This window comes from Rhea pennata, chromosome 1 (assembly GCF_028389875.1).
Source record: "Rhea pennata isolate bPtePen1 chromosome 1, bPtePen1.pri, whole genome shotgun sequence".
NCBI classification, from domain to species: domain Eukaryota; kingdom Metazoa; phylum Chordata; class Aves; order Rheiformes; family Rheidae; genus Rhea; species Rhea pennata.
The window spans coordinates 55,105,105-55,124,569 of NC_084663.1; the positions used below are offsets into that span (position 1 = coordinate 55,105,105).

The window sequence follows — 19,465 nt, forward strand, 5'->3', positions numbered from 1 at the left end:
CTCTGTGTGCCCAGCCTGCGCGCTCCCGCGGTCTTGGGAACCGTTGGTGGCCCTGGATGGGCCACCACGGCCATGTGGAAAGCCATACGCCACGTGACGACGAGTAACTTGCCCTTCCTGTCCGATCACCTCTGAAAGTTGCGTTCCTTTGCTCTGGGCTCGTTCCTGCCTCCAGAGCAGCTACAGCATCCAGACTCCTGATTCCCCACCTGCACCTTCTCCATGAGCATTTGTGCTATGGGGAAATGGGCAAAAGGAGGCTCAGGGGCTCCCAGCTGGGGCAGGCTGGAGAATGCTCAGCTGCCAGCTGGAGCCAGCTTGAGGCCCAGCTCCACACTCCTACTTTGTGCCCAGTATGAGTGGCCTTTGCTCACCTGAGGGCCATGCTGGCATGGGGCCAGGAGGGCAGGATTGCCTCCCCCAAGGCTCTCTGCTAGAGGCTTGGCCGTTCACAGCGGGCAGAGAAAGGCACTTTCACAAAGTGCCCAGAGTCCTGGTGCTTCCTGGGCCCAAGCTGACGGGACCAGGGTGGCACAGGCTGAGCCATGCCCTGGGGAGGGGAAGAGGACTGGGCTAGTTCCTCCAATGGCCACAAAACAGCTTTAGAGTCATCCCTGCAGGAGCTTTCTCCTCTCTCCTGAGTCTCTCTCACTTAAACCTGAAGTGATGCAAGGTAGAGAGCATCAAGGCAGGCACTTCCTAGGGCTTGCAGCAACTGACCCACCACAACTTGGCTTTCAAGAACATGGTTTCCCTCCATCCCAACAGGGTGATCGTTGGGACACTGAGCCGTCCCAACGGGCCTAACCTCTGGGCACTCAGCCTGAGCAAGAGCTACTTCCCAGAGATAGAGCTGCTCACGTTGGTCACCCGGCTGCAGGAAGTCAGACTGGCAGGGAAGCCCCAGTGCTGTGCTTTCTCCATGCTCCCCCTCCAGGTGTGAGTGCAGAGGGCAGGGGTCAACACAGACACAGCGTGTGCAGACCCACCCATGCTCAGGGCTATAGGTGCTGAGGACCCTCAAAGCTCCCAGCTGCTGAGAGCTCAGGGAAGGTGCTGGCCAGACAGCCCAAGAGTAGCTCACCCTAGTGACACATCAGTGATAGGACCCTGCTCTCCTGCTGGACCCTTTGCTATGGCAACCACACAACCAGCTTCTACCTCCAAGTCTTCCCCCGCTCTGGGGCTAAAACACTTTAAACTGGTTTCCTGCAGGAAGCAGCAAGCTCAGCCTTCACTAGCAATTGCCAGGAGCCAACAGACCTGAGCCTCCAGGGCCATCTGTGATTCCTGCCTGGAAATTCGTGGTAGGAGCATTGGCCAGAGGCAGACACTTTCTGGCAACCCCCCCGCCCCCCCCCGCCCCGGCTCAGAGATGCTGTTTTCCTGGGGGCTTCCACGAGACGCTTCCACAACTGCCCGAATCACAGCTGGGCACTGGCTGGCTGGCACAGCACTTTCTCACCTATGCAGCAGGAGGAAAGAAATATGGAAGGAGAGGATGGTAACCAGAAGAAGCTGAGTCAGGACTATAGACGAGTTTTAGGGAGATTCAGGAAACATGACATTCTTTCCTCACCTGGACAGGTTCTGAACAGAAACTCGTGCCCTGTCTTGCCATCCTGTGCCCAAGCTCAGTGGCACTTTAACACTCACTCTAATGTCTTCACTATCAGCCCTCTTCTCCCCACCTTGGCTAATCCTGGTATTTTGCTGACACAGAAAGCAATATATAAGCCTTTGGCCTCTTTCTCAGTTTAATCCACAGGGTTTTAGGGTACAGATCATTGGTCAAATTTACAAAGGGCCTGCTAAAAAAGAAAAAAATTCAAACTGTGCATCATGTGCTCTGTACTTCTGGGGTCAACAGCAAGAAATTATGTTAATCGAAAAAGTCTCTCACTCCCCCAAGAGTCATCATTCTTCCTTTTTCTCCGCTTTTTACCTCCTTTTGCTCTTCCTATCCCAGCTCTCTCAGGAGTTGCATGGCCTAGAGTGGGGGCACAGCACGGATGTCCTTTGATGACAGCAGCTGATTTCCTGACCCACAGGACTTGCACACAGCTTTGCAGATTGCAGCTCACCACCTCCAGCCACAGCTGATATCCCAAACCGCCCTTCTGTGCCGTGGCAGCCTCACTGGGGTATCCCACTCAGAAACACGACTTTAGCACCAGGCACACACCACCTCAGCAGTTGCTCCGGTCATGTTTGTCAATAAGCCTGCTGCCTTTCTGGAGTCCATTTCCCAGCACTTAAAATTCCAAGTCTAGGAGAAATCCTCTTGCACACCAAGAAAGCAGAGCTGCGATGTTGCAAGGTGATCTGCCTTGACAAGGGAGGACCCTTTTGGTCTCCTGCTCCATTTTGTCAGGGCCTTTCACAAGGAGCCACAAGGTGAAGCCCAGGCAGCTGAGGACAGCTGCGGTACGCTCTAGGTTCAGTCTGCGACCTCCTGCTTTATGCTGCTGACAGGAATGGGAAGCTCTGAGACTCCAAATTCTGCCATGGAGGGGTCGATGGTTTCCTCTTTTACCTGCACAGCAATGACTAGCAAAAGACGGAAAGAGAGACAAATCAACCCATGCTGCCATGTTCTATCTGCAGCTCCCCAGCACCAGCCCTATTCATAGAGATACTCAAATGTCTCTAGTTTCCAGTCCATTTCTTGCAGATCCCTTAGAGAAAGCAGCTCTGTCCTGTTGGAACAAACCAACTGGCGGTCACAACAGCAATCAGGATGGGACTGAATCCTGGCAGCATTCAGCTGTCTGCTGCCTAAACCAACCTCTCCTATGGCTGAGTGAGGAAATGTCAGTATGGTCCTTTGCAGACCTGTAAGGGTCCACACAGAGGAAATTAAACCTTGGTGAGAAACTCAGACCCTTATGAGGCCCTGTCCACTTGCATGCGGAGCACCTCACTTCTCCCCACTACCTGCCAGGTTTGGCAAGTGACCCAGCTGCTAAATACTTTTCTGGTTACTGCATCCCTCAGTGGTCCGGGTGATGGGCTATGCTTCCATGTTGTGGAGCACACCTACAGGAACCAGAATAGGACAGCACATCTTCTGACACCTCCACGTTGTCTCTCCTCTCTAATAGGCCTTGCACGGGCACAGACTGCTCAATAGGGCAGTCAGACCCTCAATAAGCATCAGCAGTGCCAAGGCATCTAGCTATACTGGTGCTATTGAACCTCCTAGGAGGAGGATCACCCCAGGCAGAGCAGGTGAAGGCTTTCATCCACTCCCTCCCCAGCCAAGGCAGCAAACTGCCTTTGGAGGAGTGGGGGAAGGACATGGCACAGCTGGTGGTGTGCTGCCTTTCCCTGCCTGGGGACATTCATGACTTAGCCGCTAAGAGACAGCACAGGCCTCAAGATAGATGGTGATGTGCAGGCAGATGGGCTTGCAGGGCAGAGTCGCTCGCTCTCTTACTCTCATCGGGCGCTGGCTCCGGCAAAGCCTTGCTGGCAGCTTTCGCTTCTCGTTTTGCCTTCGGGCCGGGAGGCTTCTTGACGGTCTGCTTGATGGTGCGGGTTTTCGTAGGTATCTTTTTTCCTTAACAAAGAGATAACAGAGTGTGGGGAAAAAGTGTGTTTCATTCCCTAGGAAAGTCAGCAACCCTGTTCCACCGAGAAACGAGAGGCCAGCATGACACACCAGCCAACTCACGGTCATTAGCTGCCAACTTGTTACTCAAAAAAAGGTCTAATGAAGAAAAACCTCTATATTCATCATCTCAAAATACACTTCATCTTCTGCCTCATTAAAGACAAGGTACTTCAGCATGTGCTTAACTTCCAAGGAGCAGCTCCTGCTGGAGTCTGTTAACAGCTTTGCTTACCTGTCTGGCCTAGCCCTAGGAAATGGGCATGGTGGCTCCAAGGCATGGATACTGTAAGCATTATTATTTTAATTTTTAGATAACAGACTTTATTTTGGTTGAATGTCTTTAGATGTCTTTTCCTCTCTAAACCCTGGCAAGGAATTTCTTGCCTGTCTACACACAACGTGCCACAGCTAACCCCAAATATGACGACAACAACGACGATGACGACGACAACAACAACAACAAATGGAACAATAACATCATCCAGCCCCACCACCAGCATCTTCAGTCATCTTAAGACCTTCCTTCCCCCAGCACAAAGCAGCCAAGGCTGATGTCTAGCTACCCAGCAGTTGTGGCAAAGAATCTCCCTCTGATCATAGACACAGTGGGGAAAGCAGCACACCTCATGCCTGGAAGCAAGCTCCATCTACACCTCAGCTGACAGAATACAGACTACAAAACATAACCTTCCCACACAAACAGCTCTCAGCTGTCCTAGGCAATGGGGGAAGCTAGAAAGGATGAAGCTGTGTTATCAAACCCACAGCTGGCTGAGGGCATCCACAGCAAGATAAGGCCTCTCTCTCCTGCTCTGACAGGACATGGACAGGGTTCCTCTAACTGGGCCCAGCCTGCGAGCGAGCGGGAGGGCGCTAATCAAACATCACTCACTCTTCTTTCCATAGGGTTTCTTCTTCTTCTTGGGCACCTCCTTGGCCTTCACTGGAGTTGTGGGCTCTGTCATGGAGACGAGAGGGAAACGAAAGCCAAGTCCCATAACCAGTAGGTAACTGGGATGAAGTGACATAAGCGAGAAACAAGATATACCCGTTCCCCCCGAGCCAACGCCCTCTCCCCAAGACAACCAGCTGAGGGGAAGGCAGGGCCTTAGTGCTGCGGCTGTGCTCTGCTTCCAGGCGAGGGCCCAGAGCAGCAGGCTGGGGCATCATAGGGGAGAGAGGCCCAATAGAGATTTGGCAGGGGCAGTAAAGAAACGAGTTTTGTAGTTTGGGACAAGAAAAAAAAAGAAGAAAAAAAAATCTGTGAAGGTGAGGCAGTGGCCCCCTCCATGACAAGGGAAGGAATAAACTCTTGAGAGGGATGCTCTTACCTTTACAGACTTAGAGAACTGATGGGCAGAGAAAAGGGAGTGGGGGCAGAGCTGCCCCTGCTAGCTGGCTGAGGTTGTAGGTATGCTCAGTAAATGGGAGGCTGTGCAGGGATAGGACCACGCGGAACTCCTACTCAACTTCAGCAGGAGGAATTCTCTCTTGGTGTGCAGCCAGGGAAACAGAGGGAAACTAACGCCTCAGGCTGTCTTCTCCCCACCACAGATTCTTCTCTGCCAGCTGCTAGGCTGTGAGGCATCAGAGAAGGACTTGCAATAGCACAGATAAATGAGGTGAGCTTCTCCTCTCCACAAGGCCCAAAAAAGCAGGAGCAACTCACAGACCAGGAGAAAGGAAACCTTTGCCTCTAGGCTTGAGGTGTAGGAAACCATAGTCAAGCTTTCACTCACCTGCAGCAACAGGTGGTTGAAGCTGGTAACCCGTCAGCTCACACCATCCCACAGGATAAATGTCTGGAGACTCGCAGTCCACCCACTGGTCATATTCACTGTCCCAGCCATCAAAATGAATGCTGAGGAGACGGTGGACCACACGCTTCACTGTGGCCACGCAGATGAGCCGGGGCTCCATCAAGTCCACAGCTTCTACTTTCATGCCTGCCTTGAAGCCATGGTTTGGGCAGTCCTGAGTGCAGAAAGAAAAAAAAAACAAAAAACAAGGCAATTATATCCACTCCAAGCCCTCATCCAGACATCAATGCCCTAGAACAGCTACAGACTTGCCTCCAGCCTAAACCAAGCTGAGAAAGAACAAGCCCACATCCAAAAAATGTTAGGGACTTCAACTCTCCTATCCAGTTTTATAGCAGAAGTGGGCATACCCAAGGCCAGCTGTGTCATTAGTGAATCTCAACACAGTGTTGAGAAATGAGCCTAAACTAGGAGAAGCAGCATGCAGCAGTTAAAGGACATCTTATCAAACTCATGACCTGAGACAGTGACAGAAAAATCAGAAAAAGAGGCAAGAGCTACACTGTGCTGCAGCACAGTTTTGCTGATGCAAAGCAGACCTCCTCCACGCAAGCGCCAGCTGCATCTTCATAGGAAACAAGTGGTACAGAACCCACCGGTAGCCTAGAGCTCTTAGAAACACTAGAGAATGGCAGGCCACCCTCAGAGCAACCAACACAGTGTTACACCCAGGAATGGAAAACCCTGCTTGTCACAGCCAGCCAAACCAAGGTCTTTAATAAAGACAGTACACACCTCTGTGCCTTGGACACTCCTAGGAAGTGCTGACTGCTGGCACAGAGGAGCCCAGGAGAAACGCCCAGACCTCCTGTGTGTTTCCTCGCTGACTGCAGGCATCCCTACACATATCCCTCTTCTCTCAGGCACCACTCACCGTGTTGAAGAGTCGTGCTGGGACAGGTTTTGACTTTGTCCTTTCCAGGTAACTCTCCCAGTTGAAGGTCTTTGCATCTTGCCCTACAGCAAGAAAAAATGGTCACAGGAAAAAATGCAGTCACTGGGCAGACAAGTGGAAGAAAAAAAAAGAACAGTCAGGAAGGAAACACAGCAACCACTTGCAAAAGATTTCATTAATCAGCACATACAGCCTGATGCTGAACATAAATCTACTGGACAGATTCCACGGAAGGCCAGCACCCCCACCCAGTGGGGAAACAGAAAAGCACAAGCTTTTCACAAGTATGTGAGAAAAACACAACTAAGACCACTCACTCTTTCTCTCATCAGAAGAATCATCAAGAGGAAAGCAGAACTGCAGAATACTGGACTGAAAATGCTGCCACACAGAAATTCAGACCAGGCCTTTTTGGGTATGGTCAGATAAGAAAATAAAAAAAAGCTCCTAAACTGACTGTAACTCCAGATTTTTCAGAAATAAATCAGTCTCATTTATTCATACAAGAAAAACAGAGGTAACTCCTGCCATTTGTAAAACTGAGTCATGCAGCAATGGCTTTGCTCACCCGTTCCCACCTTCTTTGTCCTTAAATTTGTGGACCACATAGCTGTCTTTCTTACCCTCCAGGAGCTAGCTCATGGGTCAAACTTCCTTCCACTGAGTACCAAGATTTGGTATATAGGCCAAGCTCAGGCAGACTGGCCTTCTGAATCAGCTCTATCTCCCCCCCAAAAAAATAGGTAGGTTGGGACACTGAGGTTCTGGTTCATCTGAACCTGACACCTTTCAGCAAAGCACAGCCCAGTGGCCTCTGTGTGCAGGTTTATTCCTGAGAGCAGACGAGTCCAAACCTCACCTTTTGGAGGGGTCAGGTCAATACTGTTCTTCTGGCAGAAGTTGACGGGGAAGATGGCATGTGAAGAGGCATGGTAGCAGAACCAGTCAGAGCCATCTGCAGATGTGGCTCCATCAATGCTGATCATAAGATACCCATCCAAGAGGACCTGTGACAGAAGTGAAAGGGTATGATTAGAGAGCTTAGTTTGCTCTAAAGCCTTTCCTCTCAAAGGATCTCCCAAGAATCCCCATGACTGGATCACAATCACCACTAGGTAGTACAAAGCAATACTGCAAATCCCAGGATGTGCAGCAGCTTCTTGTGGCATGTTAGTCAGCATAAACTAATCCCCAAAGCAGCTGTTTCTGCAGGACTGGGACTAACACCAATGGTCTTGTAATAAGAACGGAGGTATAAAGAGTCAGAAATAGACTCTACTGGCAGCCCGGAGTCCCTCTGTATCAGCCAGATGATGGGTTCATTAGAGAGCTGAAGGGAAGGGCACCACTTTCAACAGCATCAGGACTTGTCTTACCCTGTCACTCACTGGTAATCAGTGCCTATCAATTGTGATTGAAATGTGAAGATGTTAGACTGGTCATGCCTGAGTAGTAGCTGCAGGGAATGTTTTCTGGACACAAAGGACTTCCCCAGCATCCCCCTGCCAAACCCTGGGCATCAAAGTCCTCTGCTGTGGCCTCTACAGGAGCAGATGGTTTCTTGAGGGAGCAGAAAAGCTTATGGCAATACTACATTCAAGACACACAAAGAATCTCATTGAGAAAGGCTAGCTAAACCATTTACTCCCTACACTAGCAGGGCTCACTGCCACCTCATGAGAAAATACAGCAGGAGAGGCAGCCATCCTTAGCTTCTCACGGTGAGCAATGCCACATATGAACTTACACACCACTTGCCACAAAGCTCTCTTCACAAACATTTCCCCCTTTTGACTTTCTCGTCTCAAGGCAGAACCCCTAAAGAGCCCTCTCTGTAGGCCCTCCAGCAAATTCCATGAGACTACCGTGAGAGTAGATCTTTCCTATTGAGTGTCCAAGGGTGAAGGAGAGGTCATTGCTGACAACACACTGGACAGTGAGCTTGCAAGCCAAACATGCTTATCTTCACGTTGTCTGTCGGGGGACAGGTTTAGCTCAGTTGGTTAGAGCGTGATGCTGCTAATGCCAAGGTCACAGGTTCAATCCCTGTAGAGGCTACGCTGAGGGTTGGACTAGATGATCTCCAGAGGTCCTTTCCAACCTTACCATTCTATGATTCTACGTTGTCCATGCATGCATGGACAGGCCTGTCAGACCACTGAGCTAACACCCCAGTCCCTTCCCCACACCTCTTTACAGCCCTCTCCTCTCTCACAGGACTCCTACTCAGCCCTGTCCCTTTGCAAAGGTCTGAGGAAAAGCTGGGATGTCTCAGGTAAACACAGCAGAGTCCCTTCCCCGCCCCCAGTCGACCTTACCTTACAAACAGTGGCCACGCAAATGTTGCCCAGGTTGAGGGGGTCGATGGCCTCCAGTTTCATGCCTTCCTCAAACCACCCACCTTCAGCATAGACAGCTCGTACCTAAGGGAGACCATATGCATATAATGTGCTATGGGAAAGTCCCATCCTGACACCAACCCTCCCCCACGTAAACAGGGTTAGAGCTTCTTCAGTTGGCTCACCCCAAACTGGAAAGCGAGAGAAAGAACAAAGAAAACAAGAAATACAAAGAAGAAACCAACTCAGTGCTGTCTCTATGCCAGCCAGCCCCTGCCAAGGCCTTGGCCAGTCACAGAGCCAGGCCCAGCACCCAGTCCCTGCTTCATGGTAGAATAAACCTCCTAATCTTAATCCTTACCAATACGATTCAATCCCTTGTCTGAACTAGTCTCTTTCATGCAACCATCTTCCCTCACCTGCTCAGAGCTCCAAACTACTGCTCACCCTTCACAATCTCGTACTGTCTTTCAGTTCTTCCATCTTTCTATTTTCACTTAGCCTTCATGCCTGCCCCCCCCGGTAAGGGGGACAAGCGAGTCACCCTCAACAACCCACAGAGCATCATATATCCAAGGAGGAAGTGCTGTTGTTGCTTCCTTTGCTGTGGCCACCACAGAAAGGGAGGGTTGTCCTACCTTCTTGAAGAGATAGGGAACAGCATCACAGTAAATCTTCCGGAAAGTGGGATGGTTTGCCATGTCACTGCGCTTTTCTTCTGTAGGGAATGGAAGAAAGAGGTGAGAAACCTGAAGCAATTCCAGTAAGAAAATATCTGACTAGTTAACTGGTGAGAGCTTAGCAGCTATAAAAGAGCTAAATCAGAGACCATGGCAAGAGTAATAAAAAGAACAAACAGGTCAGTCCATCTACATCTTCCCATAACACAGGCTGCGAGACAGAGCTTGCTCAAAAGCAGATAGCTGATCTTCCTTAGCAGCAGTGATAACAGCACTACAGACAGCTATAATCACCAGGGAGAAGCAGCAAGGAAGTGGGAGAGACAAAACAAAAAGGATCAACAAGTTAAGCAGCTCCAGGGTTCAAGTCTTGCTTTTTCTGGCAGACTAAGCTAAGTAAGAATTCTTCTGTTAAGTCAGAAAAAAAGGTCTCAGAAAAATACAACCTAGTGGTATCCAGTCTTACAGAAACCACCATGAATTTTCTTTAAAAGGTCATAAACATCCATGTTGCAGACTACGCACACTCACACTACAGGGACGCCTACCTGCTTCAGGTGAGAAACCCTACAATCTCTGTGTCCAGACCTATGACTACGAACTGCTCAGCTTTTGTCTATCCAGGGGAAAAGCTAGCAGATGTGTGGCCATGCAGACCTTATCCATCCGGTCTCAAAGTAACTGCCCGGCTCCCAGCATGTCAAGAATGGCACCAACAGCAGGGACCAGACAGCTCATAGCAAACAAGCAGATGCCTGCAGGGGCCTGATCCCTACCTGTCTTCTTCATGCTGTGGCCCACCCTCCGTGACCAGCCCACAGGATGGATGAGAGGGCTCCACATGTGGCACCAGAAGTCGTCATCACTGTCACCATCCTCGTAGAGAAGCCTCAGCCGGCCCCCAATCACTGTGTCCACCACCGCCATGCGTGTCCGGGACACATGGTTCTTGTCCACCACCTCCACACGCATGCCTTGCCGGAACGAATACTTCATGCTCTCCGCCATCTGGTAACAATTAGAGGAAGTGAGATCAATTGCCTCTGGTGTCTTCTTCCTCCAATACCTAAGAGTGCAGCTTTACCCACAGACATCCTGACTGACCCTGCATGCCCAAAGCTGACTGGGAGATATGTCTGGGAAGGGATGCACGGAAGCAGACTAATCAAGGGGATATGGAACCATTAGCACCATGCACAACTGCATGGCTGAACATTTGCAGTCCTACGGTTTCATAACTGCTCCCCCCATCCCTGTGCAGCAGCCATGCTTGGCCAGTGCCCCGTGTAAACGTTCTGGAAGATGAGAAGCAATAAATAGCTCATCTGAAGAAGTCATAAGCATCATTTCTGTTTAGTAGGAATAGGGTAGGGAATTCAGTGCCTTTTTCAGTCATGAAAGCAGCCATAAGAGTTTTAACACTGGCAGCTTCCCAAAGGAAAACACGATTTTCAGCTGCCTTTAAAAGAGATTAGGCTCTTGCTTTCACCTTTTCACTGTGATCAAGCATTGAACAAGAAGATATCTTGTTCACTATCTGCCACTCTACCTCCAGTGTCAAAGCTGCTCTATAGACTGACCTAAAGGCCCAAGTACATAAAGTCACTGGCTGCCTTCTGACAGATTTTTTTTCTGAGACCTCTGGTTTATTGATACAGCATAGTCCTACTGATCCATAAATTCTCAAAGGCATTTACAGAAGACCTGACATTTTGCCTCTAGAGATCCCAGAGTGCTGTGGAGGTGCCAAGAACCACAGCTCAAAATGGACTCAATGGACACATAAGCAGGCCCACATTTGAGTCCAGAGAAGTCTTGAAGGAAAGATTCCCCTCTTCCACCTCCCGTTTTTCATCAGGTGGGAGTGGGGAAGTTGGGAGGAGAAAGATACTGACAACATCAGTCTCCCTCTAGCACTTCCCTGCCATGATGGGAGCTCTCAGGTATGCAATGCGGCTCAGGAACACGCAGTTCCTAAAAAACTCTCAATTTCCTGAGAAGCAACAAAGGAAGTACAAACTACACCAAGCTCAGAGTTACCAATTACCTTACACAGAGGCAAATCTCATCACCTGCCTTCTTGCCTGCCATCTCTAGGACCATCTTCCTTAGCTGCAGTTTCCCTAAAGCTGCCACCCAGGGGATAATCTCTCCTCCCACTTACACTTGGAGAATGTCTAACCTCAGTGCAGACTACATGGAACAACCACAAGAGCTGCAAAACTCCCAAAACCTGCCCAGTCGTTTCTGTACACTTTGAGGGAGCCTGTGCCCCTCATTCCCAGTCCTCTTATCAGGAGGGAAGGAAAGAGTTTTTGACTTGCATAGCTCTGAAATAGGGCAGAATAACACCAGGTGGAGCTCCACTGGCCTCTCCCTGCAGCAAATTTACCCCCAGGATTTTGCAGTAACTATGTGACTACAGCTTTTACACGCTTCTTTGACTCAAAGGAAAAAACAGTGTGCTATGAGGGCCAGGAGACTGTGCCATTACCCACAGCATTGTGATAGATGTATTCTGAGCAAAGTCAAGCACTCACTGTCCCCCACCGTCCCCTGCAACTGCTCTCCTGTCAGGAGTTGTGTAGAACCAGGAGAGATGTTCTATATGTGTCTCCTAGCTTTTTTTTCCCCCCAAGACAGCCTTCTGCATTTACCTTGATGTGGAAATCCACAGGGATGGTCCTGGCTCCCACCAGCTTTTTCATGAGGTAACCCCTCCAGTCAGTGTACTTGGCATGGATGCCTATACAAGCACAGGATAAAAAAAATGCATCTTCATGACAACCAGTTACAGCACTGTAATAGACATTTCCTCCTCTCTGAGGAGGATCCATCTGCATTAAAAGGCCTTCTCCACATTCAGACCTTGTACCTTCTCTCAGGCACATTCTGTGAGCTTGCCCCCACAACAGGCTGCAGGGGACCATTGTAACAGAGCTGACTGTGCCAGGCAGATATCCAACACCATGGATCGAAATGTGGAAGAGGTATTACAGCAAAACACATGAGTTATACCTAAAAGGTTTCAGTGTTGCAAGAATCCTGCTAAATTAGCATCCCTCTCCTGCTCACTGAGCACGGACTGTAGCCAGTGTATTCCCAGAGACAACTGCCCAGGTCATATGGCCATGGAGCTCTCCCAAAGGCTAAGTGTGGACACTATGTGGGTCAGGAGGAACTTGCATTAGCCTCTGTCCACAAGCCTGATACCAGCTCTGCACCCAGTACCCTCTGGGACAGTCACAGGGAGATGCAGGGGAAGACCCCTTGCTTCCCAGGAGACTAAATGCCTCTTTAACTCAGAGCTCACATGGAGCTGCAATTCCACATAATGATGGGAATGTCTGCCCCACTATGTTAGAGATAAACCAAGGCTTCTCCACCCCAAGATACATGCTGACCTCTCTCATCCCACACTCACTCTGTGGCGGAACCAGGATTTTGCTGTTGATGGCACACCAGCCAATGGGATGAATATCCACTGTGCCCAAATTACACCAGAAATCGTGGCCGGCATCATTCTCAAAGCCCTCATACCGCAGAAGGGCCCTGTACCCTGCCAGAACAGAGCAGACAACCAGAGATAGGCATTAAACACCAAGCAGTTCTTCTCTCCCCCTCAGGTACCACAAGCTTATTCTCTACAACATGGCTTTCAGAGCTTTGCATAGATTATCAGGGCTTTTCCAACCCTTTTCCTGAAGGCAAAGTCACCCTCACAAAGAGCCCAGCAACTGGAAGAACATCCAGATGCTGTTTTCCTCCCACCACAAACTATGACATTTCCAGTTCCAAGACTTCTTGGCAGTTGTAGAGCTCCAAAGAGCTAATATTTTGCCTGGCCAGGTATACTCAGCTCTCTAAAGCTTCTTTTCAAAGTTAGCTGTCCCCAGCCACTGGGAGCTATCTTGGAGACATACCTGCAGTCTGGATGACAGAGGCAATCCAGTATACTCGGCTGGGAAGCACAGCATCACTGTTCAGCACTTCTACTTTCATACCTTTCACCACATCGTCCCACTGATCAAAGAGTGGCACCTGAAGAATTGAGGCAGCCATGAAGGGGGGGGGAGGTATTTACAGTCAGAGCAGGGCTCAGATCCTTATTCTAGCTTTCAAAGCCACGTTTTAGACAGCTATGCTTTCACCAGGTTTGTATGCCTTACCCCTCCTAAACCTGCAGACAGCCTGAAACACAATTCAACCATCTCAGGCATCTCAGTGGAGTGTTACTGTAGGATCCCAAAAGGCAGAAAAACTGTACTGCAACACTTCACTGCCAACTGTGCTATTATCCCAAAGTAGCTGTTGCCATTACTCTACTGTATCCAAGTCCTTAATCATCAGGAAAACTGCTACATTTTCCCAACATATCCTCAAGATACACACAATTTTGTCAGTACTACCACAGACTGCAACTCTAAAGCAGTGGAAGAAGTGAATGTTAATATACAGAGAGGACAGGGCTGCTCTAATACCTAAGAATCACCATTTTCCCATTGAATTGTCTTGGCTACTTGACCCACAAAGATTGCAAATCAATGTGACAGAAAAAGGACATGTTAGAGGGGCATCTGCTGCCAGGCCCAAATGAGCCGAGTTCCTCCCTGCACATCACCCTGGGGTGCCCCCACCCACATAACATGCAAAGGCAGCTAGGAGCTTTCTGCTACCTGACCCTCCCAGGCACCAGAACTGGTTCTGTCCCCAGCCATCACCACTGACAGTGCTTCTACCAAGTCCCTGTCTGCTTCCTCTCCAAAACTCATGACCCCTCTGTGGGACCCCCATCCTCAGCTAGGAGGGACCACCAACTCCTTTCCTTGCATCAGCCAGGGCCCAATAATCAGCTTCCCCAGTCCCTCCTCACCACTTGTCAAAGGAGGAGGACAGGAAAGCCCCGCACACACATATCCCATGCACAATGCAATACACAGTAAGGAAGGAGGACTCACATGTTTGAAGCAGCTGACGGGAGCTGCCTTGAAGCCATGCTCCTGCAGATACTTTCCCCAGTCAAAGCCCAGGACGAGTGCTGTGAGCGGACATGAAAGAACATCAGGTGAAGGGGCTGGAGGAGGGGCGCTGAGCACACAGCTGCCCCTGAGCTGTGGCTTGTGACCACATCGGGGGCTGCTCTGGGAGTAGAGCACTCTGCCCCAGCACACAGAGACTCTAGATTTCAATGTATTTTCTCTGGAGGGAAACTAGATACCACAAACCCATGAGAACCAGCTCCTACAGAGGTCAAAGTAATTATTAATCCCTATCATCGCTTGCTTTTCTAGGGGGGCAAGGAAAAGGGTCAGAGTCCAGTCCAGGGCAGAAGCACTCTGGGGAGAGTAAGAACCCCATTCTGCCCACTCTAAACCACTCCGTAGCTTCGCTTCTCAGTGCTTCCACTGCAGAGTTAGATCAGCAGTGCTCGCTTCCCCAGAGGGTGCTAGGGAAGCACTCGGATATTACTCCCAAAGACATTCCTGACCCAAGGCCACAGCTTTTCTGCAACTGCAAAGTCAGCTCAGGCAGCAGTCCCTGCTGCCACCCCAGGGATTCACCTTTGCCAGTCTGGCAGTTTGCTACTTTTTAACCTGTAGTGATACATTGTCTATAAAGATGGCCAGCGAAGGACCAGCATTAAATAACTCCCCCACAATCAATGGGGCAGTGAATGGTGGGGTGCAGTGGCACACCTTTAAATCAGCTTAGCCAGCAGGAGCCAGCACCTTGTGGGACTGTGACTACAGAGCTAACGCACCCGGACAAGCTCTGGTCAAGGAAGCACGCAATGAGCAAGGATGGGGGCTGCAACAACAAACAGGCAGCAACCCACGAATGTTCTGTTAGCACAGGCAGAGAAAGGTAAGGGGAATATCCCCTGCATCAGAGTGATCCACATACATGGTTTTGGTAAAAGGCTGTACACAGAAGGGAGAGAGAGGACTGCAGAATTTACAGTCCTCAAGGAGTGCCCGTTTTTGTGGCTCTCACAGCTGCACCTTCTCCTGCATTGCCTACTCACCATCCTGGCCTGTCAGTGTCCCATCTGCCAGCTGCCCTGTACCCTGCGAATGGAGGAAGGCCCCAATCTTGGCAGACCAGGCTGCCTTGTGCAGGACTTTAGCCTTCTTCGTTGGTGGCTTCCCCTACAAAAGAAGAAAAATTAGAATGGAAGGGCAGGGGAGGGGAAAGGAAGCCAAGCTCTGCAACTGGCCAGCAGGGGGTAAAATAATCCCAAGACAGAGGTTTAAGATCACCACAATTTCTACTAATGCTCAAAGAAACAGCAAGAAACAGAAGTAAAACACAACTGTGCCCTTGCTTCTAGGGAGTACTGCTTTTCAGCTGGCACATTTTCTCCGAGGATCACAGGCCAGAACAAGCCACTGGTAATGTCTGTCAGTAAGCACCTCTGCTGTGCACAGGCATATTCTGTTTTCATCCTCAGCAAAAAATGAAAGATTTTGTCTCACCTGCAGCCTGGCCAGGATGCTGGCCTTCTTGGAGTTTGAAGAGTAGCTTCTGGAGCAGGAGACACTGCAGAAGCGTTTGGTCTTGGAGAAGAAAGCCTCCCTGGTGCCCACGATCCCACACATCTCACACACAGCTGGCAGAATAGGGAAGGCATAAAAAATGTGAGCAGCTGGCCAGCCTGATGAAGTACAAAGACCAGTAGTCGGATCTAGGAGACTAAGCCCTTCTTTGCATCTAGCAGCTCCCCCAGGTAACCCAGAAAACGCAGTTTCAGCCCAGTTCCACTCCCAAATCATAGTCAAGATGCAGTCACATGCCCTTTGGCTTCCCCCAACAAAAAATCCAGCCCTTGCCCTATCACACACATGCTTTAGAAGTGGAAAGGCAGCACAGTACCTGGCTCAGAGCCACTGTCCTCTGTTATTCGGCCTGTGGATGGCGGGTGCTGGTGCAGAGGGGAGGTTGGAAGCTCTCCAGCTTCCCGGTCCACCACCTCATCATCACTGGACTCATCCAGGCATGAGCTGCTGTCACTGCCCATGCTGCTGTTGTAGCCTCGGAAGCTGTCATAACCTCCAAAGATGTCCAAGTCATCATCCTCATCGTCATCATCTTCCTCCTCCATCCGCTCCAAAGATGAAGTCTTGTGGCGGAAGGGAGACACCAACTAGCAAAAGAACCGGTCTGTTTTAAAACAGGCATTTTACACTCCACTCCACAACAAGCCTGCCTTCACTGCCAGGACCCCCTGAACCAGGGATAGGCCTTGGTGAGCGAGGAGTCCACGTAACAAACTCAGATGCAAGAGTCTGAATTCGTAGCAAGGCAGTTCAGAAGCTGTACCAGCAGACAGACAGAACAACTTTGTTAAGAGTCTTTCCCTATAACCAGATCTGTCTGCATCTACATATCTTCACAAACTCTTCATATTAATTGATCAAGTCCAGGGACAGGTCTGACCCTGTTACAGCAAGAGAGCGGAGAGGCAGCAATCGACAGAAAGGCTCAGAAGTCCAGTGACTATTTTTCAGACTAGAAGAATCCTGAACTGGACTCCAAATAAGGGCAAAAGAAGTTGAAAAGGGTGTTAGCAGTTCAGTAAAGAGCACCAAGAAGTCAGCATCAGCACAGGGAGTGAGGGAAGAGAAAGATGGATTACAGCAGCAAGGTGAGGTACCAGAAGACAGTTGTTCATCCAAGCAGGCAGCAACTAAGGATTAGCAGCAAATCCACCCCTTTCCTGTGCTAAATTCTGAACAGTTCCTGGGTAGTATTACAGAGACATAAACAGGAAGATCACAGACTTCACTCACTGCTGTCTCCCCACATCCTCCTGTGTTTTCACGAAAAGCAAACTCAAGTCACCTAGGCTGTTCCCTGACAGTCAGGGCTGCTTTCCTGCAGGTCCACATCCTCAGGTGGTGTTTCCGACGTCTAAAAGGCACTAGACTCTCTCGAAAAGCAAATTTGTCTCCATCTCGCCCCTTTCTGGGCGCTCAGCTTCATTCAACTCGTAAGAAACGAGTATCTTTGGATCGTTACCTCTTTCACCAAACGTGGCTGAGAACTTGCGGACGCCTTACAAACTCCCAGGGCTGTCGAGCGAGGGCAGCACCCATCACCCGTACCCCCATCTCCTCCGAGAGGCGAGGTGGGCGCAGGGGCCCATCCTGCCCGGGGTCGACCAGGCCTCGCTCCCCTCTCTCTCCCCCCCCCCCCCCGCCCCGAGCAGCAGCCCAGTCCCAGGTGGTGCGAAGGCGGGGCGAAGAGCCACGCCGTTTACCACAACACCACGGCGGCCACGAGGAGCAGCGAAAGGAGGCCGCTGCCCGCGGCTCCGGGCGGCCGTTACCCCGCCGCCTCGGCCCACGCGTCGCCCCCTCCCTCAGGGCACCACGTGGCCCAGGCCTCCCCGCCTGCCCGCTGCCCCAGGGCTTCCCCCAGCAGCCGGCAGGCCGCACCGCAGCTGCGGGACCCGTATCCCGTCCTTGGCCCGGCCCGGCCCGGCGCGGCGCCCCTCACCTCGCCGCGCTCCTGCTCCATGGTTCCCGCGACGCCGCCAAGCCGCCTGCCGCGCGGGGAGCGCGTCCCCCCTCCAGCGGCACAGCTGGCTGGCGGGAGGGAGGAGCCAATCAGTGCAGAGGTTGTTCCCGTCGCGCTCCCCGCGGAGCACGACGGGAGTTGTAGTTCCTCCCCCCCACACACACACACACGCCGGGACGGGGGAGGGCGGCCATGGCGCCTCGCGCGGCCCCTCCGCGCCGGGACCCGCTCCCCGGCGGCGGCGCCCCCGCCGCCAGCGCGCTCTGGGGCCGGGCCGGCGGGGCGCTGGCAGCCGGGAGGGGCGGTCCAGGCCCCGCTTTGGAGCTCTCATAGTTTTGACTAATTTTTTTGGCAAGAATCGCTAGGAAACGTCCCTCTTGAGCCACGGTTTCTCCCGCAGGGCAGGGCTAGGCCGCCAGGAGATCTGGTGGCGAGAGGGTGAGACTGCTCACACTTAATCCCGTTAAGTTGCATTTAACCTAATTTTCCAGCGATATGTGGTGCCCAGCCAAACACCCTGCCCGCTTTGCCTGGCAAAGCAAGCGAATGTTCCTAAAAGTGCCCCGGAAGGGGACAGCTCCAGCCACGCGCGCTGGGAAGAGGCCTTGGTGCCAGCGGGGCACCTCCACCCTTCGGGAGGGATCCCTAAAGCTGATCCCGCTGGCTCCGTAGCGGCGCTCGGACAGTTGCACACCACCCCTCAAAACAACCGGCAGGTGCTTCTGTTCGTGTGTGAACTATATGACTTGGATCATTCTTTTAACTGTTGGAAGAAAGACCATTCAGGTGAAATAAATTAAGGTAATTACTGTATGTACAGCACAGAGGGTGGCAGGCCTGGTGCCTCGCTGTAATTCCCCCACGGGCCCACTGTGCTCTTGGTACTGCTAATTCATTCCCTTGCTTCCTGGTTGTGGCATCTTAAATCAGTGATATGTTTATGTGACTAAGATACATAGTATATTGAGACATTGTATTGTAGATTCCTTGTCTAATGAAGTCATATAGCAAGCTCAGTATGTTTTCACACAAAATCACAAGGTTATTTGTCTCTGTCAGATAGTTCCAGAAGGTTTTGCATAAAAAGGAAAAACCCCAATCCACAAAATCCTCAAAACCTAGAACTTCATCCCCACAAACATATTTAATGCCCAGTAACCATCATAATATGGATGCAAATGTAGCATTCTTGAAACAAAGTGAGCTCCAGCAGCAGGGCATATCTCTGCAGATGGTTAGCTAGAATTCAGTGCCTTAAACACAACTGAGGATGCACAAGATTTCCTAGAAATCTTGGTAACTGGGCAAGGGTTTACTTACATATGGGAGGAATGGAGCTGCACAGCACAAGGCAAAGTGGAGAAAGAACAAAATGTTAGATTGGGTCCAAGTTTAAAATTGTCACAAATTTTCTGGTACACTGACAGAGGGATGGGAATAAAAGGAAATGAGAAAAAGAGAAAGGTTGTATGGATCAATGGCAGGAGGAGAAAGGAAAAATCAGAAAGGTGGATACCATCATCCTTTTTCAATCATTGGTTAGTTGGGGAAAAGAGGGTTTCAAGTACAAATGCAGTTGGGAGTTTTGTCTGTCT

At 50.7% G+C, this 19,465-nt stretch overlaps 1 protein-coding gene across 2 annotated transcripts; it reads right to left on the minus strand.

Moving 5' to 3' along the window:
- Positions 1–1,739: 1,739 nt before the first annotated feature.
- L3MBTL2 (L3MBTL histone methyl-lysine binding protein 2) lies at positions 1,740–17,934 on the minus strand. 2 transcript variants are annotated; one of them, XM_062587390.1, is made up of 17 exons: positions 17,850–17,934; positions 16,224–16,494; positions 15,827–15,960; positions 15,376–15,499; positions 14,309–14,388; positions 13,274–13,391; positions 12,775–12,909; positions 12,008–12,096; positions 10,127–10,358; positions 9,309–9,388; positions 8,650–8,754; positions 7,191–7,338; positions 6,311–6,393; positions 5,356–5,590; positions 4,509–4,574; positions 3,440–3,562; positions 1,740–2,550 (listed from the first exon to the last, which is right to left on the minus strand). In XM_062587390.1, the coding sequence occupies exons 1-17, from the start codon at positions 17,868–17,870 to the stop codon at positions 2,441–2,443; spliced, it is 2,154 nt and encodes a 717-aa protein (XP_062443374.1). In that variant the 5' UTR covers positions 17,871–17,934; the 3' UTR covers positions 1,740–2,440. The 2 variants fall into 2 exon arrangements, with proteins under 2 accessions (XP_062443374.1, XP_062443382.1); XM_062587398.1 differs by lacking the exon at positions 4,509–4,574.
- Positions 17,935–19,465: the final 1,531 nt, after the last annotated feature.

Excerpts from the sequence above, each read along its gene's own strand:
- L3MBTL2 (XM_062587390.1), bottom strand. The coding sequence starts at position 17,870 with ATGGAGCAGGAGCGCGGCGAG. Across the intron at positions 16,495-17,849 it reads TGGAGCAGGAGCGCGGCGAG|TTGGTGTCTCCCTTCCGCCA; the intron begins GTGAGGGGCGCC and ends TTCTTTTGCTAG. Across the intron at positions 12,097-12,774 it reads AATCCTGGTTCCGCCACAGA|GCATCCATGCCAAGTACACT; the intron begins GTGAGTGTGGGA and ends GTGCTTGTATAG.